At 25.8% G+C, this 23,728-nt stretch overlaps 2 protein-coding genes across 2 annotated transcripts in view; one reads left to right on the top strand and one right to left on the bottom strand.

Moving 5' to 3' along the window:
* Window positions 1–493: 493 nt before the first annotated feature.
* Window positions 494–19,117, bottom strand: LOC129972820 (ribosome biogenesis protein bop1-like). The gene is made up of 19 exons (XM_056087100.1): window positions 18,995–19,117; window positions 18,761–18,901; window positions 16,805–16,948; window positions 15,579–15,713; window positions 15,098–15,249; window positions 14,777–14,891; window positions 13,588–13,689; window positions 12,758–12,856; window positions 12,251–12,361; window positions 11,736–11,897; window positions 9,847–9,927; window positions 9,679–9,748; window positions 9,007–9,139; window positions 7,403–7,506; window positions 6,467–6,648; window positions 6,183–6,360; window positions 2,764–2,848; window positions 2,192–2,299; window positions 494–675 (listed from the first exon to the last, which is right to left on the bottom strand). Exons 2-19 carry the CDS (start codon window positions 18,881–18,883, stop codon window positions 540–542), a joined length of 2,220 nt encoding a protein of 739 aa, XP_055943075.1. The 5' UTR covers window positions 18,884–18,901; window positions 18,995–19,117; the 3' UTR covers window positions 494–539.
* A 585-nt stretch (window positions 19,118–19,702) lies between these two features.
* Window positions 19,703–23,728, top strand: part of LOC129971558 (heat shock factor protein-like) — an 89,883-nt gene continuing 85,857 nt past the window's right edge. The window contains exon 1 of the mRNA XM_056085437.1: window positions 19,703–20,022. Coding sequence (XP_055941412.1) covers window positions 19,915–20,022 — 108 coding nt within the window. The 5' untranslated portion in view covers window positions 19,703–19,914. The remainder of the gene's footprint in view (window positions 20,023–23,728) is intronic.

Below are 23,728 nucleotides of genomic sequence, written 5' to 3'. Positions count from 1 at the left end.
TTATTGAAAATTCTATACAAAATAATGAACTTATAAATTTTTTATAATAAAACAAATTAAATGAAATCATAAATATTAAAATTTAAAGAAATGCACGGAGCAGCTATTTTTCAAACAGTAGATATTTTACTTAAAAGAACACAAACGAAATCAACTGATATTGAAATTAATATTTTTTTCTATTAAAGTTTTACATCAAAAGAATAGTTCGATCCTATAGTATAACTGACTAATTTATTTTTCCCTCTCCTACATACATATGGCAAGAATTTTTTTTTTTATGAAAAATATATAATTGATATACAAAAATATACTTGTGTCATTATTTACTTTGAATCTCACTGCAAGAAATTATTACCAGCTAAAATCAAAATTTAAATTATTATTGCTTAATCATACAAGGAGAAAGAAAGGTAACTGGACAGATTAAAAATCTATATGATTTTAAAGGGGCGAAAAAAATATGAAAAGAATACTATAAAAACAACACAACTATACATAAAAGAATTTTTTATTTACACAAAGATAAATAGCAGCATTTATGAATATAATCGTATTGTATTATTTGATGAACAAAACACCCAAGGTCTTTGAGGGTGAAAACAACAGTCCAAGCTCATCCCATGGCCTTTAAGAATTTTCACAGGTATTATCAAAGGATTTTGTAATAAATCACTGAAACAGAAATAATATATTTCATGATATATTTTTTAAAAAAATATTAACAATGTATTTAAAACTACAGATAAATATTGAAATATAAAACAAAGGGAAAAAATTATCTTAGAAAATAATAATGTGAAAATTAAAAAGCAAACAAATATATAGTCGACTTCTATGAACATTTCATTGTTCTTTAAATATATTTGGATGTATCATAAAGCACATCTATTTGCAATAATCAAATTTTATCATATCATAAATAAATTAACACCTTTTGTTTTATTTAAATATTTTCCAAAAACATTCCTCAAGTGTGATTTAAGCATTTCAAAGAAAAAACAAATATAATAAAATAAAAAACTTTTTCTAATCATAAAATATCCAAAGTGTTATATTTGTTTAACATTGCATTTTTACTTTTAGACTGTATGTTGAAAGAAAATATCTTCAGAAATTTTTATTTTCATATCTCATCTTTTAGGTTAATCACAAGTTGACCAATCCGACCTGCCCGGAGGCACATAGATGAAATAACTGAATGACCAGACTACCGTGACAGCATTAGTGGGAACTGAGGTTGAGTCCTATGGACCAACAACCGGTCAACCCCTCCTGAGGGAAGTACATGCCATCATCGGCAGTGGGTAGCCAACATCACACCATTTCTGTACCCACGCAGGTATTAAGAATCAACCACCATACCGGAAACTTCTCATATTCAAATCTAAAATTCCTTTGGTGGTTTTTTTTTTTTTTTTTTTTTAAAGGTTAAGTTGAAATGATAACTTATACAAAATCCCAACTAAATAAAAGCAATTGCAGGATTCATTTTGAAGGTTATGTGAAATATTCTTACAAAGCAAAGTGAGTTTAGAAAATCAGAAAAAAAATTAATTTTTATTGAAAAACATATCTTTTAGAATATGTTCTAAAAGTCAGAAAAATTATTTGTAAGTTGAAAAATATTTTAAAGGTATTTCTCTTAATCACAAATTAATTTTATTTTAAAAAACATGCTGTATTTCTGTAATATTTTAAAGCAATAAGTAAAATTTTATTCTTGTCTCTTTCAGTTAGATGAATATTTTGAAAAGAAATCCAATTAATTGTTCCTAGTTTTAAAAATTAAAAATGAATTTGTCATGTATAAAATTATTAACAAAAAAATGTAAATGAGGTTAAATTTTTAGTTCAAATACTAATACAACCAGAAAGCAGAACATTTCCCCATCGATTTATAAATAACCCAACATAATTCTACTGCGCTTTTCTAAATAAGCATCTTCATGTTTGTATAAAAATAAAATTTATTTGGGGAAAAAATTTCCAGAGAAAACTGAAACTTTTTTTTAAAATCTGCATATATTTGTAATCTTTCTTGAGTTTTCAAAATTCTACAAAAATTTAAAAACTGCAAAAAAAAAAAAAAACTAAAATTGAATTTATAAACACATAACACCTTTTAATGTCTCTGAAGTAACTTGGACCAAAACAGGCATATTTAAAATTATAATCAAACACTGCTTACCTATACACCATTCCATGACAAATAATAACAGATCCATCATCTGATGTTGAAGCAAACAAAGGATATCTTTTATGAAAACCAACTTGTCTGACAGCTTTTGAATGGTGCCTATAAAATAAAAATAATTATTTATCATAACAATAAAACTTTTAAGTATTGAGAGCTAAATTGAACTCCAAAATACTAAAAATTACTTGTTTTACTAACTCATTTTCTAACAAAGATGTAAAAACATACCTCAATTTGGCAATATTGGCCGTAATAGTGTTGCATATGATAAATATGTTAAAAACAACTTATGTTCATTACACAGAAGAGATTTTAAATAATCAATCAAGAATGGAGGTTCAACAGCAAACTAATTGGCATAAAGTTGTTAATTTTGAGAGAAATATGTCTATATATATAACTATAGGGAGGATTATTTGCAAAAATTTACCCAATTCATGTTTTGTTGAGAAAGAGCATATTTTTTACAGAATGCCAACAATTAAATTTTCTAAATTGAATCTTCCATATATCAAATGTAATATAACAATACATCAATGTTTAAAAATATATGTATTATTTACCTGAGAGTTTTGTATGGTTTTGTTGACAATTCTAAATCAAACCAGCTTAGTCTACTATCATAACTTCCAACAATTATATTATCCCCTAAAAAACATTAAAAAAAAACAATTTAAGAATAACAACTCCAAGATAAAAAAAATAATAATAATTTAGTAATGGAAATTTTGAAAAAAGAAAGAAAAAATAATTATTATGAAACTGTACTTGAGATAGTTTAAATGGCAATGGGTGGGACAAGATACCCATAAAAAACATAATAAAACAAATATTTTTCATGTAATATTTACAAAATATTTACAAAATATTACAGTAAATTTTAAGCTGTTTCCTTTTATTTTATGCATAAGCATCAATTTAAGGATCATTATTGCATTTTTTTTCGATCATAAGCCACACTAAATAACAACAAATGTAGAAATTTCAGATATCAGATAAAAGTGGTCATTAAGAGTTAGGAAATTCTAAGCAAACTGTTGAATCTTAGATATATCTTTCATCCATTATTTAAAATTACAAGAAAGATTTTCTTCGTACGATTTCTTACAATAATAGAATATATAACATGACAAAAAATTATATCTTGCTTGGACCAAAAACAATAACTTAGAATTGGTTATAAGATTACTGTATAAGAAATAACAAAAAAAAATCATGTTGAAATACTTGTTTAATTAAATAGTAGTTTAAAAAATTAATCTACAGCAAAACATACTTTTACTGGTTAAACATAATAATTTTAGCAATTTTATTACTAACCATAAGAATTTCTTGGTAAACAATTCACTGATTCTTAACAATAATTTTTAATTAAAATGGAAAGGAAAAATATTTAAAAGTTTGAAATAAAAAAGTTTTGAAAAAAAATTCAGGAATAATTACAGAAAGAATAATTACTTCCAGGTAGTGAAGTGTAACATATCACTTCAAAAATCTAGAAATCTATCAATATGTGAAAAAATGTAACACAATTGTACATATTTTTAAATAATGTCATCAGCACACAAAAAAAATACAATTATCAATAATTTTACAATAAAATTCACACCATTTCATGAAATTTTCATTTTTTGTTTTCTCATCATTTTTTTTTTAATGCTAAGTTCACTTTTTTGGGAAGGAAGCTGTAAGTACCAGAAATGCTGTTTCAATGATTCTCTTTGTTTGCAGCTGAAAATTTAGTATGATCCACAATATGGATAAAAAAGTTCTCAGTTATTAGTTCAGACCTAAAATATGCATTTTAGAGGTACTAAAGATGAGAACTGTTACCCAAAAGAAAAAAATCTTTAAAAAGTCCTTACAATTTTTACCAACACATTTTTCCAGGATTTTCTAGTATAACTTCATTTTTTATTCATAGAGATAAAAATATCTGATTTTTTTCACAGCATTGAATATCCAGATTTTAAAATGCAAAAATTTCTGGAATTATCTGGATCCAGGGGTGTTTGTGGGACCCCAAAAAATCCCCTGAAACTTTTACGGACTTACTACCGGCATTTTGGAGTTTCGAGAAGGGGGGAGGGGAGAAATGAAAAATTACAATTATGAAGTATTGAATGACCTAATTATAAAAGTTCAATGAATTACTTTTTTTGCAAAATTAATAACCATAAACTTTCAAACATATAAACTACTACATTTTATGCAAATATTTTAAATTACCTGAATTAATTCTTTTAAAAAAATTATCTAATTTCTGCTGCTTTTTTTTATTTTCTGATGTTTGTGGGCTTGTCTTTCTTTTGTGGTGAATTTCATAATTGCAGGAAGGTTGACTTTTATTTTCCTCATTTACAGTTGAAGAAATTTCCTCGAGAACTGCACATGCAGAGGTAGAAGCAGTTTGCTTTTCTGCTAATGTAGAAGATTTTTCAGAGACTTTTATAGGTGACTCATCTGAAATACATGTTTTTAAGTCCTCTTGATATGTTTTCCAACTTCTGTTCATATTCAGTAAGAGATCTTTGTGAATTGGATCAGTCATTGGATTTTTTGAGCCATATTTTTCACATGAGGTTTCTTTAGAAGCCATTAAATCATATTTAACAGTCTGCACTGCATCTAGGGAATCAATCTTAAGAGAGGTTCTATAGTCAGTGACAAGAGTATCCATTAAGTTGAATGCACTTTCCACTAATGGGCCATGGAAGCAGCTAAGGCAGGCTTTGACCAATTTAGCCAATGTAGGATACTTATAATCATTTGTGAAATCATCTTTTAAATTAAAAACTTTAGGCCAATATTTATCAACTGTACACTTGACTTGATTTCCACTTTCATCAGATGTGTAGAGCATTTCTTTGGTGATATCAATATCACTCTGGTGTAACCTTATTTCAGCTTCTACTTTTGACTTTTCATTATCACTAAAAATATGGGACATAAAAGATAATTTTTCAAAAGCTAATATTGTACTGGTTTTACCTCTTAGCTCTGGATCTAATGCTGTAAAACTAATTAGATATGAATTTTTAAGGGGTAATTTCTGTTTCATATGCTGAAATTTCAAAGTGAAATTCTCTTGCGTACATAAATAAAAAAATATTTCAATAAGCGAAACGAAAAATTCACACGTGCATCAATAAATGAAACGAAAATTTTACACAGCGGAGAAAAAAAAGTTGCGAAGCGATCAATGACAAATAGCTAATACGGCGAAAAATCCCCCTTCTCTACTTATTGGCGCCACGCCTGGAGAGATAAGACCTTTGAACCCAGAGTCACGTGATCGCACATCTGGTCGAACGAAGTCTCTCCCTTTTTTTTTTCTGCCTACTTGCCGAAAAGAATCCAGAAGAGAATGTCCGAGAACCGGGAGAATGAGTCATAACTCGCAATAAGGAAAGAACAAAAAAGAAGTTTTCCCCCCCTTTTCACGCATTATCACTGCCTTTGGAGAAAGAAAGGAAAAGTTTTCACCACACACACTGACCTTGCATTTTCTGCTTTCAAAGCAAACAAAATTACCCAGATCAAAATAAATAATTCATTATTATTCCTACTTCCTTTTGAACGACGATCCCCGGAATTTCCGGGTATCAAAGTTCAAAATCCCCGGAATTCCGGGGTTTCCCCGGAGCACAAACACCCCTGTGGATCACATTCAGCTGGCATATGAAAATATAAAAGCAGGAATGATAACATTTTAAAGCAGTCATTTCCAATAACTTTTCTTTTTCAAATTTTCATACATTTTCAATTTTTATTATTTTAAACTAGAAACTATGAATTTTCATACGAAAGGGAGAGGATTTAAAAAAAAAAAATTCAGATGTAGTACAAGAAAATTTGAAAACAGACAATAATACAATACACATTTGAAACATACGATAAATCACAAAACTAGAAATTATTTTTATAACTACAGCATTATAAAAAAAAAATTATTTTAAATATATAAATAACAATATTATACCGTGAGGATGAGCAGCCATGCTTGAAATCCATTTACAATTACCAAACAATATTTTTGATATTTCCTGTTTCATGAGATTATACATTTTTATATGCTTCTGAGTAGCCACAAAGAAGAAAGGTCTTAAAGGATGGAATAAAACACACTGAACATTGCCCTTCAATTTTTGGAATGGGACCTAAAATTATAAATAAAGTATTTACTACAATATCTATTGATAATACTTTAGGAAGTTTGCAATAATAACAATAAAGTGTTTTTTTTTAATTAAACAGAGACATTACCTGTGATCTGAACTTTGAAAGTTGATGAATCACTATGGATCTAAATCCAGAGTTAGGTACTACAGTAGCAAAATAATCTCCCTTTGCATGCCATACTATCTGTTTTACCTCATTTATATGAGTAATAATCAATCTGATACCCATTGCTTTCTGTTCATCAGATGGCAAAGACCATGTAACAGCTAAAAGACAATTCAGAAATTTATTTTCTTTGACTAAAAAATAAATTTTTTAAATATATATTAAATATACATCATAACATATTATGTATTAATTTAATAAAAAATAAGTGTTTACACATATTATAGCAATGATCCTTCAAATTTTTTGTGTTTTCTTTTTGTAGTAAATTTTTTTATCCCATACATGGATGGAAAAAAGACAAAAAAATGTTTCTGTAAAGGTTTATAAAAATACAAAAATTAGAATGACCCAGATTTAGTTGACAATAATTTTTTTTAAAAAAGGTTAAATATATTTATTTGGAGACATTTAATGAAACATTTTAAAATCAAATGGCATTTAAATTATGCTAAATATGACAGGAGCACACAGGTTTTTTGTTTCCATATAGACAAAACTACTTTGTGTCAAAACTCTTGATTTAAAAAGGGAAGTATTATGGAATTAAACAGTAACTAGAAAAAAAGAAAGAAAGAAAAAACAGACTTTTTTTTTTGTGCTGCTTTTTTTAACTAAAAAAAAAAAATGAAAACATAATTCTCTCTTAGAATAAGAATGATTCACATTTCTTTGAAAGGCCATTCACAATCTTTTTCAATGTTTGATTCATATAAAATAAAATTCAATCACGTTTTCTTTTATTATTTAAAAAAAATAATTCATCAAATTAAATAAATAATTCATCAAATAAAAATGAATAGCTATGATATTTATTAAAACATCAAGGTAAGAAATAAATTTAAAATTGTGTACCTTTTTCCTCATGATTTTCGGTGAAAGAGCTCAAAACAGAGTCTGTATTGCTGACAACAACTTTGTCTCCCAGTTTAACATTAATTACATATACTTTTTCACCCCTGTAGAAAGAAAAATAATAAAATGAAGAAATATATAAATATAAAGGAGTTCATGAAAAAAATGTCAAAAGGGCATTCTTTATAAATGCATTTTCAAATAAAGATGTAATTTATCTTATATTTTTAAAAAATTACACTTAAATAACTTTAAATGGTATTAAAAGAAAAATTTATATTCAATATCTATAATAAAAACATATGATTGATTACAAAATATATTTTTAAAGATTACAGATTCTTTCCTAATAATTTTCCAAATTGCAATAACAATAGTAAAAAAAAAAAAAAAAAATGAATGAGGAGAATTGAAATTATTTTTACTCAGAACCCTTAAAAACTGGGGAAGGGAGGTGCAACCTCTTTTAAAAAATTATACCATGACTTCCAAAGATTAAAAATAATAAAGAAAAACAAATAATTATATATCTATAGATATACCTTTAAAATTACTATACAAGAAATTTTAAATAAATTTCCTAAAACAAGATGATTTTATTAAATCATTTTTAGTTGCAAATGATGGAACAATCAAAAAGAATAAGATACTATCTTTTTACGACCCAATAATAACCACAAACAGAGTAGAGCTCAGTGTATAAGATGCTGCTATAAATGTTTGTATTCACACACAAACATGTTGTTAGAATTTCTAATTATAAATATAATTATATATATAGATTACTGCTCAACAGATTTTCAATTGAATCTCAAGGCTAATGAAACTAAAGTCTTAGATTTTTTAATAGCTAGTCTATTTTTCTGAACCCATTTGGGTTAAACAATGCAAATATGCTTTTGCCACCAAACTTGATCTGCAGGACCTATTGATATACAGGGGATACTGGGCTTTTTGAATAAAATGTTTTCTATTTTGTGATATTGACATTAGTCCATGTATCCTTCAAAAGATTGGTCTCATTTACTAGATTTTCTCCTCTTTTGTGGTATTACAGATTTCATAAATGTCAATGAATCATTAAATTTTCACAAATCATTTTGTGAAAATTATTACACATGTGCCAGTCAATGCAAAGAGAGCTCATTTTGAAGTGGTCATTCATGATTTTTCTTCTTATTTGGAATGGAATGTTATAAAGGTATTCTAGCAAGAATTTACATAAATAATTTAGAGTTAATTTAGAAATTTTCAATGACAGTAAAATACACAGGATCTTTATCTTTTCATATTAAATAACAGGTATTTTAATTGATGCATGTTAGGCTTGGGTGAGGGAGAGGTCCAGCTTGTAAAGACAGTCAACAGTTGCCAAGCAACGTCCAATAGGAGCACTTCTTTCCAGATGCATCCATCAAGAATAGATTAATAATTACTTTAATCCTACCTTCTTAATTTTTCAAATAATTCTATCCTTGTTGCAATAAAAATACAATATAATTGTTATCACCTTTAGGATAGAACACAAAAGATCAGTACAACATGTGTAAATATCAGCATAACACAATGATAGCACTTTTAAAAATATAAATGATGATACTTACACAGAGACTAAAATCAAACTCATGGCTTCAAGTGGACACCAGACAACCTGTTTCACAGGACCTCCAAGATTTATAGTACTCATGCAACGACCAGTGAGAATTTCCCAAATTTTAACAGTTTCATCATCAGAACCTGCAAATTGAATATTAAAAATATTTCTTTTAATGATTTCATAACATTGTTCTCTTGTTATGCAATTTTGTATTCTCTTAATTCCCCATAAAGCCAATTTTAAAATACTCAAACATTTGAAATACAATGGCCATAAACTAATCTCTATATAAAGATTAGTTGCACAAAATGATTTAAAAAAAAAAATTTATTTCCCATTAATAATATATTTCTTTTTCACTAAAGAGTACCATTTTCTTAACAGCAAAAATGAAAATTTTTTGCAGATGCCATGCACAACAACTTTTGAAATCAAGATATATATAATTTCAAAATTTCATCAAACAATATTTTAATTAAATATTGATTGTTATTTAGGTTTTTTTTTAATCTAACTTTTAAGTTATAAGAACTCTACTTTCCCAAAATGTTGAATTCTGGTTAAAATAAAAGGAAGTAATTGTTTTAAAAAATAATTAATACTTTAATGCCAAAGGTGAATATGATGTCATAACAAAATGGTACCTTGCCAATGGAATGCAAGCAAAAAGTAGACTTACCAGAGGCCAAGAATTGCCCACTTGGCTCTACAGATATAGAACGTACTAATTTTTCATGACCAGTATATATCTGAAAGGCAAGTAAAAAGTGATGAAACAGACAGATACAAAATATATAAAATTGTAATTATGTATTATGGTAAAAAAAATTGGTGAAACAATACTTACAATAGCCAAAACAGATGGGAATGGTTGCAGGTCTTTTGGCTTTGGAAGTTGTGGAAGCAAATCATTTGGATCAACATTAACCTATAATGATTAAAAGAAGAATTAGTAACATAAATTTCTACATGCTTTTCTACTAAGCACTTTTGTTCCTATCAAATAAAAACATATATTTCCAAAAAAAAAAGTTTTGCATGTATTCATTGCATTTTCTAATCAGATTCCATACACAATTTCTAGAATAAGCAATATTTGTATTGAGTATGATGTAAAATCTATAGATATTATTAAAAAACAGCAAGATCTCTTTTAGAAAAATTAGTAAATTAATTGAAAAGAATTTAGATAGTACATTAATGTCCACTACAAAAAACATTTTCTAAATTGTTGAGATGTCAATTTTTAACTCTCAGTAAAAAATAAATTTCGATTCTTGGTCGGGGGTTCCTAATTTAGAGGTTCAAAATTGCATCATTTAAAAACATTTTCAAGAATTATCTTTGATAATCATCAACAACTAATAGCATTTTTGCTAACTTTTATGCACAGTTTTTTTTTTTGTTAACATATATTGCATAATTAGCTTCCAATAATTTATATTATTATTAGCATCAAGAATTGATTTTCAAAATCAGAATAAAAAACTAATAGATGGTTCTTCAAGATAGTGTGTATATTTATAAATCCCTTTTATCTCTATTCTTAGGAAGAATAAAAAATATATTACAATTAGAATTCAATAAATTTCATATAAACACAAAAAAGAAAATAAGCATGCTTGTAATGTATGCAATGGTTACATTATCTAACACATTTTTTATTTAAATTAAATGCTTATTCTGTTTTTGAACATGTTAACTTTAGAGTTAATTGTTTAATAGATTCTATTGTAGAGAAAATATTTCTCTACTCATAATTCAATTGAGTAGCACATAAAGATTTCAATAAAATGACAATAACATACATATGTGGATGCAAACACGATATGAAACTAAAAGTTATATTTTACATGATAAATTTCAAAATTATGAAAATATGATACTTGGAGAAATTGTTTTTATTTTTTTTCCCTTCCTTTAAATAAATTAATACAAAAAAGTAAATTAGTATCATTTTTAAAATATTATATTTGTAAATGGTTAAAGTAAAATGAAATATTTTAATACATAACAAAAAAATACTATGTTAAAACAAATTTTAAAAAAAAAGAGGATTCTGATAAAACAAGTATGAATAGCCTTTATAAAAGGGACATACATATATAAATGCAAATCTGAGATTTATGATAATGAACTATTAAAATAACATTCATCTTTATATTAAAAAATTACACTTAACTGTAATCCAGTTCTATGACAGACTAAAACATACAACATACTACTGAAACAAAATTTATCAATAACTGAATTTATACATTTTCAGCATTTTTTTAAATTGCAGAAATTATAACAAATATGCACAAAAGAAAAGTAGTTTTAAGTTTCATATTCTTTCTTTAAAGGCATATCTTAAAAAAACATTACAACAAATTAATTTTCATATAACAGGATTTAAAATAATAATTTATTATATAACATTTTACATTACAAACTTCTTACACAGAGCAAAAATGCTAATTCAATATAAGTAGAAAATGGATCACACCATATTACAGGCATTAAAAGGTTGTCATAAGTTTTACTGTTGAAAACATACAACAAAATTAATCTTACAGATTTTTTATTTATTATAATTTTAGTTAACAAAATCCCAATCCAATTAGCTCCTCCACATACCAAAAGATTTGAGGGATTTTCAACTTAGTTTATAAAAATTCAACTATTTAACATCATTAAAAAATGCACATTTGATACAATTTTAGCAAAATTTGATAAAGAAAAAGAAAATATTACCCTCATCTTCCTCTTTCTGGGACACAAATAAAGATCAAGACATCTTTCAAACCAATCATTAATATAATTTGGATAGGCTGGTGTTTGCCTGAGGGTTGGATACTTCTTAGGAATAAAATCAGTTTTTCTTTCATAAGGCTCTTGTTCTTTCCACTTCTCTTCCTTTAAAATATACAATTGTAGAATAATAAATATATGATTAATATTTAAAATAAAATTTTTTAAATATACAGCAAGGAAGCTTATTTTTTTCTGCGTATAAAGTATTTTGTAATAATTCCAATCAAATTCAAATGTTGAGAAATTAATAAAGATAATATATTTCTTTTTAAAATGAAAAAAAAATGATATATTTTAACCAAACATATTTTTTCACAATTTTTTAAAAAATATCAGTGGAATTTTTACTACACCCGCAGGGGAAAAGGAATACTTCTGTATACTAATTTTTATATTTCATCATTTTTTAGAGATATCAAGAGAATATAACAGGTTTTTTTTTGTAAAACTCTTACTTCTTCTTTAGTGAACAGGTACTCTGGAGGTGGATTATATGACTCTTCATGGCCAGGAAGCTTTCTTTTAGGAGCTGGAATGTAATGCTGAAGCCTTTTAGATTCTTCTGCCTAGAAAAAAAATAATCAAAATCTCATAAACTTTCATAAACAGATTTCAAATTAGCAGATTCCTTCTTCTTTCCTTCACTTCTCTTTTCTGCTCTGACTTTTTTTTTTTTTTTTTTTTACTTTTATTTTAGAAAGTTTTAAACAAATACTTTAATTGTGATATATATATGTATGGATAGATACAAGGAAACCATCTCCAAAATACTGACTATTATGACAAGAATTGAATTTAATTTAATAAAACAAATTATTAACATCTTCAACTTACAACAGTGAACCTAAAGTCGATAAAATGACAATTTGGTTGTCAACTACAAAACAACATTCATATAAACAATAAAAAAAAATTAAAAAAAGACATTAACAAAAGAGAAAAACAAATAGCATTATACTTACAACATCCTTATCCCAAAGCATATAAAATGGATCCTTCTGTTCTTTAGGAGCTCTAGGTTTGATCCATCCCATTTTGATTGCATACACAAGTTTGGAAACCTAATGAAATTCAATAAAAATTCATCACGTTTGATATATACTTAATACAAACTAATATAATTATATTCAAGCTATTATCAAATCTTTAATGAAAGCAATTCACTATTGGTTTCAAACACATATCAGTAACAAAATCTAAGTGTTTGTGAGCATTATGGAAAGAAAAGATTCCATTGTAAAGAAATAAAACTTTTAATGTTACAACATATTTATATATAAAGTCTAATAAAATAATTATTTTAAAATTTCTTAAGAATTCCGCCAATGTGCATGAGATTTTTTTACTGCAACCTTAGTATTCTGCAATAATCATATCTGAGACATTGTTGGTAAGATGATGCTCATCTAGATGAGCACATTTTCTAGTGTACATATAAATAGATTTAGAATCAGAAAACTTTTTTAAGAATCATTATTTCGATTGCTTGAAAAAATCATTTCTTAAATTTCAATAAAATAAGTGACAAAAATTTGCATTTTCATGTTGAAGTTACAGTAAATTATATAATTATTTCAGATATAGATATTTCTCAAAATATTCTTTTTTTTAATGAAACAGAAATGAAAAATCCATTAGTCTGAACACAATATATAAAACTGAAAAAAGAATTATTTACAAATGCTTAGGCAGAATTAGAATTTTTATTTATATCATTCGTATGATTCATTTTTTAAAAAAAACTTTGAATCAGCTATAAATAGAATTATATATATATTTAAAAAAAAAATACCTTCTCTTTTTCAATTTTGGATGGAATAAAGCTTCTTTTATGTGGAGGATGATTTGTAACAGGATGCTCCATTTCTTCATAAGTGAAAAAGTCTTCAAATGGCTACGAAATAAAAAGTTAAAACTTTACTTATTCCAATTTAATAATTTTTGTTCATTTGTATTCATATAATTTAAATTGTGATAAATTTTAAAAAGTATTTTCAGGTACATTGACACAAATTCATCATCTGTCAAATATCATTACTAAACACCATAAACCAGTTATTACAAAGCAAATCGCATGTAATTAAAAGGGACCAATTTGAACTAAAACACAAGATTTAAAAAAAAATTACCAAAATCAAGCTACTGTGCATAAATTTGTGGAAAAAAAACATGCATAGGAAGAATTTTTTTTTCTTTCAATTTGATAAAAAAGTTTTAATTTCACAGCTAAAATATATTAAACATGGTTTATTTTGATAGCAAAATGGAAATCAATCATTCACTGCATATGTAACAAAGTATTACACAAACCTTTTTATTAAAAAAAGCAAAAAAACAATTAAGATTTTGAAATTAAAGAAAAGGCTCAAAAATCACACACATAAAATAGAAAATGCTATTTAAAATATATAAGTGATTAGAAAGATACACAAAATAATAGAATTCTTGTAAATTTATAGCCAAACAAGAATAGCCAAAAATGCTTTAATATTAATAATAGCAATAAATACCAAAAAAGAAATTCAACATGAGTTAAATAAATTCAAGATGAAACTAACAAAATTTTAAAATGGTCTTTTGCCTGTTTTTCCTGAATGAAAGAATCAAAAAAGTATTTCTCATTATCTTAAAAAATGTCAAGATATTTTTTTTTTCAAAAGATATAAAATTTTAAGGGGGAAAAAATGCATAAATTGTTGTGTATCATTCGTAAAAATATCTTTTAGAAACTAAAATTCAGTTCTTCTTTAAATAAATATTGAAAAGAACAATTATTAATTTCATCCCTCCTTCACATGGGATGACGTTCAGAACAAATTTTGCCAAAGGTATACATATTTTAATACACACTGAAAAAAAAAATCAATATTTATTCTACATTCCAAGAGAATTTTAAATCAATTTCACAAAAATTTTCTTAACTGAAATTTTTAGTTAACATTCAGCAGTTTATGAATAAATATATTTAAATATATATTCACCTCATACTGCACAGAAGATGTAGGATATTTGCCAGATTGTATTCTTTGAATGATCTCTAAATCATCATCGGTCAATACTACCTTTTCACCAGTCATCTTATTTTTCACTGTTCGCCTTTACAAAATAAAAACAAATACAAACAATTATAGAATTTCCAATATTAGAATTAGAGCTTCTGCTTATATAAAGGTAATAATATCTTCAAAATCTTATATAAAAGTAATCATCATTTAATAAAAGTATTACAAAACATGTATAATTTAATTTTTTAAATTCATTATGCGTTAAAGAAATGTGATAATAAGTGAAATATGACTCACCAATAATTTGGATCATCCATCTTGCTTAAGAATTCATCGATTTCATCACTTGTTGCAGGTTTCATTATCTTTTTGCCATCAATATCATAACCAATATGTGGAAAATCGTCATACCATTTCATGGGAATATTACCAACTGTATTTCGAATATCCTACAAATCAGTAAATTATTGAAAATAATAAAGTAAAATACTAAAATTAGTAAATAAATAATATTGTATATGGATAATATTTTTCAATATATTAAAAATTAATAATTAGTTAAATTCATACTTTAGTTCAAAAGTATACATAACTTTAAACTGTCAATTAAATTTTTTAATTTAACTAAAAGTATAAAGTTTATTCCAATAATTTATGACTAAATAAAGCTTTAAATGAGATTTATAAGGATAAGAATACTTTGAATTAATTGCATATCAATACTCATTCACAGAATTTGTACATTTACATATAAACATCAGCCAATAAAGAATATTACCTCTTCATCTGAAGTATCATGTTCATATTCATTTTCTTTTGGAGTCTCATTTATTCCATTTTGTTTATTATCTTCATTTTTTGGCTCAAGGTTTCCATTTTGTTTGTTTACCTTATGAAGCCGAGATTTAATTACCTATGGAATTAAATGCATGAAACTTAATAAGCTGAAGATAAAGTCATTTCACCTTAATACAACCATTACAAAAATGTTAAAAATTCTTAATGCAATAACTAATACAACAAGTTGATGATTATTAGAAGTATTTTTGCTTAACTATCCACTAATCACAATTTTAACAAAACATTAAATTAAATTATACAATACTGATTTTATAACAATTTTTATATTTAAAAAAAAAAAAAAGGTTATAGAATATTATTGCAGCGGCCAAACAGGCGATAAATGACTGTTTGTTTCGCCAGTTGGCTATAAGCATCAATCATACCTACGGAGATGAACTTTGCTCTCCAATGAATACAAGTGACTCACTTCCTGCCTTCGCGGGCTTGCTCCGAACTACTGCCTCGTGCTGGTCGATGGAATTACGGCCAATGTATCATGATTTATATTTGTTAATTTAATTTGTAATTAAAATTTATTTTTGTTATTTACATGGCTGGCAGTTTGCATTATGTAAAAATGTTTTAATACTTTAATTTAAAGTAAATTTGGCAATGCGTGTTAAACCACACACCAAATTATTATTTAATATACAATAAAAAAACATACATGTTTGTTTTATTACATTATAAGACTGCTAATTCCTTAAAATATTATTCATCTTCATAACATGCTTTTTGTTGCTATTTTAGTTTATATAAAACATCATTAATTAGTAAAAAAAAAATTAATTTTAATACTGAACAAGAAATATTTTTTCTTTTTAAAAACATCAGTTGCAAGGAGATATAACGAATTTCTATATTTTTCCTATTAGTAGGTCAGCAGTATTCTCAAAGCTTAAACTTTGGTACATAATGCAATTATTTTGTTAGATTAGCAAACACTATAAATAAATCTGATAAGTATACAAAAGGGCTAAGTATAATAATAATTTTATATCACAAATTTAGAGTGAAATTATGATTTGCACAATGTAAATGATATACCTCACATGTATTTTAATAAAGCAAACAAAAAAAATATTACTCTTGTTTAAAATAATGAAATATCCAAAAGTATTGAAACAGTAGGATATGCTTTAATATACAAATTCTACTCACATCATCCTCTGAATCAGAATTTTCAGAGTCATCATTATCTTCTTCTTCATCATCAGAATAAACACTGGAATCACTGTCTTGCCCTATCTCATTTTCAACTTTAGAAGTTTTACTTTTTCTTGGAGGCTTAACATATAGTAATTCCTGTTGAGAGGGTAAAGAAGTTTTAAATAATACAAAATAAGTAAGTGCAATATAAAACATTCATTATGAATAATGAATGTGACTGTTTAATCACTTATATTACCAAAAAATGAAACAAGAATCATATTCTAATATTGCTCTCTAATAATACACAGTTAATAGATATTAAATGTATTAGAAAAGTTAGATGATGAAATAAACTATATATATCAACATATTTTAGCAGATGCATAGCCGAGAAGAAGAACCTTTTGAAATTTTAAAACTTTCATTTATTTCATCAGGGGAAGCATATTATGTACAAAGAAGAAGCAATAGTCAAAAGATGCGACACAGGAGTAAAAGTGCAAAAAAGAGAGAAAGAGGCTGAAATTTTTCCCACAGTTATTTTATAATGAGATTTCGACAGGGATCTCCTTGACATGTGTAGATTTAGGATAGGGAAGTTTAGGTACTCTTAAAAGAAGGTTGCAAATATTAAGAATTTTTATCCCTTCACTCAGAGTATCAGAAAAATCTGAGACAGCAGTTTTATAGAGTGCATGTAGCATTTATTAAAGAAAAAGGTGGAATTGGATCAAAAGTTAACAGAACATTTTAGAATGAAATTAATATGGGTTAAAGTAAGATAAAAATTTAGAAATTAATTAGGATTTAAATTAGATTTTAAAATATCCTTATATATATATATATATATACTTTTAAGTCATTATTAAAATTTCTTGTAGTATTTTATTCCAATAAGCATTTAAACATTTGTGACCAAAATGAAAGCAAACATATTCACTTACTCAGAAGTGTGATAGATTTATGAGATTTTGCTCAGAAGAATATGACAAATAATTTCTATTTTTGCATGTGCTGAACACTTTTTGACAGGAAAAAGAGGGTATAGCCATTAAAAAATTTTGAGTTTCTATACTTAAAACTGCAACGTAACCTCAAAATAACACAGTGTTGCTGTTCACAGAATCCCGAACTCATACCTCTGAATAACTATATTTGAAATCTCATCTTGGTTGAAAGGGCAGGCCACTAGAGGTCCATATATGGGCAAAAACATTTTATGGCCACTCTGCATATATATACATATAGAGAGGAAGGAAAGGCAAGCAGGTTTAAACAGTTTAAAATGAGAAAATCACTCAATGAAAGAAATCAATGGTAATATGAGTCTACTTATATAAAAACTTAGAAAAGACAACATGAATTGTAATACAAGACCATCATAATTAATTTAAAATTATTCAATCACAATCTAAATATAGAAGAAAATCTATTAAAGATATCAAATTGTAAAATATGGTAGCCTAAGTATATTCTTTAGTTAATCTTCAGTGAGTTTTCTTCTACTGCCAAGATTTGGCAGAAATGGTGAAAAATCTGCATCATGTCCTTAGTTTTATGGAAAAATTTGTAAAAAAAAATATTCCCACAGAAACAAAAAAATTTTCAAAACAGCTCAACATAACTTTGAGCATCAAGTTCCTCTTTCATGTATGTAGTTATTATAGTCATACTATGATGATCAAAATATTTTAACAATGGATAATATAGCACTTTATGCAAGCTGTGTACTAACAACTTAAATGATAGTTCTTCCAACCATTATTTCATATATATATCTACGAAAGTATGAAAAAGATGAGAAATGGAATTCGTAACTGAAAAAATTTCAAGAAGCTTTATCTTCAAGCTTAAATGGAATTGTACAGAAAAATGAAATCGATGTATTAATACTTAAAGTAATAACATATATCAATTACTGCATATTCAGTCCACTAAAATATTTTAATAGCAAAATGTACTAACTTCTTCACTTTTTTCTGAACTTCCTGAATCGCTGTCATTGCTTTCTTCCAAATCGGAATAGACACTGGAATCAGTGTCTTTTTCCAGATCATTCACCGGTTCAGGGGCCTTTTTTTCTTTCATTGCTTTATAATACAATTTCTAAATATAAAGAAATAAATATCAAAACGACAAGTTACACACGAAAATAAATTTCACAAAGAGCTGCTTTTGTACAAAATAATTATATTTTACCGCCTGGATCTATAGAAACGAACACATGGGAAATTTGTGTTTATTTGCTGTAGAAATAAAGTTACAGTTAAATGAAACTGCTCCAAATTAAATGTGATAATATCAAAAATTGGTGAATTTCTTTAAAACAAAATTATGCATTATACTGACTTTAATGGGTTGTGTGGTAATAATTGACTGGGATTTCCAGTGGTTATTACGGATATTTGGGATTCAAATTTATTAAATACATTTGAAAATATTACTTTAAATATAACCAAACTACATCTGGATTCATAAACTAAGGAAATAGTAGTTTATTTAATTTTCTGTCTTCTCTGTTTTTAAAACCAATGATTTTTTTACTTTATTTGAACTAAAATATTTTACATTATAGTTTTATTCTGTTATCACATAGTCATTTTTTTAATGAAAGGGGATAATTCTATTTTTATTGCATATAAAAAGCGTTTGATTATCTAAATGATCACAAGGAATGAGTTTAGGAAAATATCTAATATATTGTGATTCAAAATGTGAATTTCAGCATTTCCTCTTGAAATTGATCTTAAAGCTGTAGAATATTTATTTCACTAGTTACTACACAACTTATGCGGTTACAATTCTAAGCTTATTTCTGTCCAAGGTCATACATTATAAAACCATGAAGTGAAGTTACTCCGAAACGGAAATATTGCGTAATTGTTTGGATAGAGTGGAGAAGCTCGTGAGAGCAAATTCAGTGTGTTATCAAACTTCAGCTACGTCAGACACTTCTATTAGAAAGTCCGATGTGAATTAGAAGCTTTCGATTGATATTTGTTTTGTGATCATATGTGAATAAAAACTGTGATATACCGCAAAAAATATAATTTAATGGTTCTGTGGAACGTGTATAAATTAAAGAAGTATAGTTTTGAAAGTTTTTGGTGAACTTAATCATGCGCACAATTGAATATGGGACAACTACACACGTACCGGCATTTTTGACAAAACTTTGGAAATTAGTCACTGATGTGGCGTGTGACGATCTAATTTCTTGGAGTTTAGTAAGTATAAAATATATTTATTTTTCGTTGAATTTTTATCTTTTATGCGAACTTAAATGTTTTAATTTAATAGGATAGTTATATTCATCATAACCTTTTGACATGCAGTAATTTTGCATTAAAAATCAAATCTTTTATGTTAAAAGTATTTTTATTTATTTTCAATGCATAATAATATCGCATTAATCAGAATACAACTGCAGTTTAAACGTTTTTAACATATATGTTGAAAACAAATTGATAAAAAAAATCTTTTAAATAAGCACTCGTATTATTTTGCAAATTTCATACTATTTGTTAGGTAACAATATATAAACTAAGCAAATTTTGAATAATTGCATATAAATTTTATTTAGTGTATAACATGAATATTTGAAAGCAGTTGTATTTTCCCTGTAATTTTGATTCAGAATAATTTTAAGTGAATAAGTTCTCTATCATTGGACGTTGATTTCTTTGATTTTTTTCCCCCTTCTTAAGTTTAATTTGTAAAAATTTAACTATCAACAGTATGTTGGTTTGCAGAAAACTAAAGCAAATGTCAAATTTGGCAAGCACTTGCTAGATATCCTAAAGTCAAATCATTTATAAAGCTTTCAATATTTGTCTTAGCACAATTAATATGAGTTGGTTTAAGTTATTTGTGAAGCTTATCGTAAAGTTTAATTTTCCCCCCCAAGGTTACTAATTTTGATCATGTGTACCTAGACAATTGTATTACTTGTTATCTTGTACAATATACTATTCTAATATCACTATATAGTGATTAGCGATTCCTTCTTTTGCAGTTCTTCTACTATTGACTTCCAGCATCATAAATTAAAATTAACTTTGGCACTTAAATTATTTCTGTCATTACAATGGTCAATTCTGAACAAGACTTTTCTTTTTCAGTACTTTTGTTATTTAAACTTCATGCTTAATTTTTTTTTTAATTTTAATTTACAAATCTGTAAATTGAAACAAATATGTTTGTAATTCAGTTAATAGAGTGGTCTGAATCTGTTTTGAAAATAATGATTTGAATATAAATGTAAAATTTATTTGGCTTATAAAGTACTAAATTAATTTAAGTAACTAAATTTTAGAATCTGTAATAAACTACAACAAATCCTTTCATCTATGCTTCTAAAAACATTTGCTCATGTGAATTTTTTTTTTTTTTTTTCTATTTATGAGTTACAATAGGGACAATGTAAGTAAGGAGAAAATTATATTGTAAATTTAAAACCGGAATCAGAGTGTGGATTTTAAAAACTGAACAATAAGAATTCTATAATAAAATATTAATTTTCTTGAAATTTTATTTAATATGCATATATAATTGTTAAAATTTCAATGAAATTTCAATGTAAATCTAACTTTATATAAATTTCAAGTAGATAATTCTACTGTCAAATTTATATAGTTTATGATGCAATGATTTTTTGATCATCAAAAAGTAGTGGAGTTTAGCTTTAAATTAAGGCTTCACTTTTATATATTGTATTCAACATAATCTTGTAATATCTCAATCTCAATTATTTTTTATAGTTTTTCCAAGTGGCTGAATGTTTTATTGTTCAGAATTTTTATTTCAATTTGAAAGTTTTAAGAATTTTTATATTTTACTCTGGCACATTTTTTTAATAATTATAATTATTAATGCAAAATAAAAAAAATGAAGCTGTTTTGTTTGCTCTTTTAATATTTTAGATTTGAGCCAAATTTTTAAAAGTAAATTCATGCAAGATTCTTATGAATTTACTTTGTGGCTCTAAATTTTCTTAAAGTTTTAATCTGAAAGTAATGAGGATAATAAAGACGTAAATTTAAAAGTAATTTATGAAACTATTGCGAAATGTATTTTATCCCAAATTCAAAGTTTTCATAGAACATAATTGTAGATTAATCCTGAATTCAAAGTTTCTATAGTACATAATTGTGGATCAATTGCAAAAACTTTTCTTTGCATTTTTCTATAAAGATTTTATATATATGCTGTAACTACAGTGCATGTTTTATCATTTAAAAAAAAAAAAAAAAAAAAAAATCTGTTTTTGATCATTTCTGTCATACATTATAATGGTTTTGCTAATTTTAGAATCTTAATACATGAATATTTTATTTGGTATTTTTATGTTTTATACATACATAAATTATTTACATTTTGCTCACTTCCCATGCTTTTCTGCAGCTTAAAGCATCCAAATTTATTTTATTCAAATAAACTCTTAAAAATTATTTTATTTTTTGAATATTGATTTATAACACATTTGATTCTCAGACAAGTAAAATAATTAGTTGCAGTTTACTTATGTATTTTTCTATGAATTATAAAACTTTTTTATGTTAGATATTTAAAAGATAAAATTCCATAATCATTTCAAATTTGTGCAGACTTGACCTGTGAATTTAACATCTACATCTTTACTTTAACATGTCATAACTTTTCAACTTTTCTTATAAAACTTATTGTTAGATTGAAATAAGAAATAAATAAAATTCTTTATTTATATTAATTTGAATAATATATTTCTCCATTTTTACTTTTCATCCAAGTCATGATTTTACTTTATATTTTCATGTTCTTTTTATTTAAATAAACTGATAAAATTGAGATTTCAAATAAAAAAAAGGGGAAAAACACATTTGTTTTAATAATATCTTTTTTATTTATTTATTTTACAAATCATTAAAATGTAACATTTGGAAAATAAATGTGCCTTTTAACATTTGCTTTTCTTTTTTCTATAGATTTCAGTCAACTATATAAATTATTTCTTTCCAAAATTGTAAAAGTTTTCCCACTGTATGTACTTTTGCAGTTGAAGTAGATTTAATTAAAAAAATTCTGATTATTAATGCTTTTTGCATTTTTTAAAAAAATATCTTCCAACTCCACTAATAAATGTTTGGTCAAATAAGAGCTCATCCCCAGGAAAAATTTGCATATGGAATTTATATGCATGGATACAAATCTTAACAAAACTTGGTATCAAATATCTTCTAACTCAACAACTTTCATTTTCATTCTTGCAATTGAATTTAACAAATGAATCAATCATTCAAACATTTGGTAAGGATTTTTTTTTCCCCCTCCTAGATCCTTTTATCTTCTAATTTATATGATAATTTTTTAGAATTTTTTAAAAATTAAAATTGTTAATGCATTACTAAATTTTGCTCTCTATATATACTAATAATTTTATGCTTTTTTATGGAAACTAATCTGATTTAAATTTTTCAAATTATTCTATTTTTGTTGATATGATTGTTCTGGTCTAACCTTAACTATCCAAATTATTTTGCTTTAATCCTGGAAGTTTGTCAAAAAAAAAATAGTAATGCTAAATTCTGAATAGAAGATTGAAATTAATTACTTGTAACAATTTTTTAAAAGAAAAACTTATTTGTACGTAATTCGTATTGTATTACAAACTGGTTCGCTCTAACTTTAATAAAGAGGAAAAATAGAATAAATATGAGGTGCTTTTTATTTCATAAATAGTTATATTTGTGCTCTGTGACAGAAGAAATATGCACTTTCTTGAAATAAATTACTGAAAATAAGTGAAAGAACTCATTCAGGTAAGTTAAATTATTTCAAGATTCGTCATATTCAAATGAAGTGAGATAATTCAAGCGCGCGTTTCGGACATCGTTCTCCCACCCTTAGCAGGAAAATCCTTAAAACACGTGGCTGTGCATGTGTGCCACCATTCCT

Source organism: Argiope bruennichi, chromosome 6, assembly GCF_947563725.1.
Source record: "Argiope bruennichi chromosome 6, qqArgBrue1.1, whole genome shotgun sequence".
NCBI lineage: Eukaryota > Metazoa > Arthropoda > Arachnida > Araneae > Araneidae > Argiope > Argiope bruennichi.
Note: the sequence above shows the minus strand (reverse complement) of the source record. Positions and strands in the feature narration are given on the sequence as shown.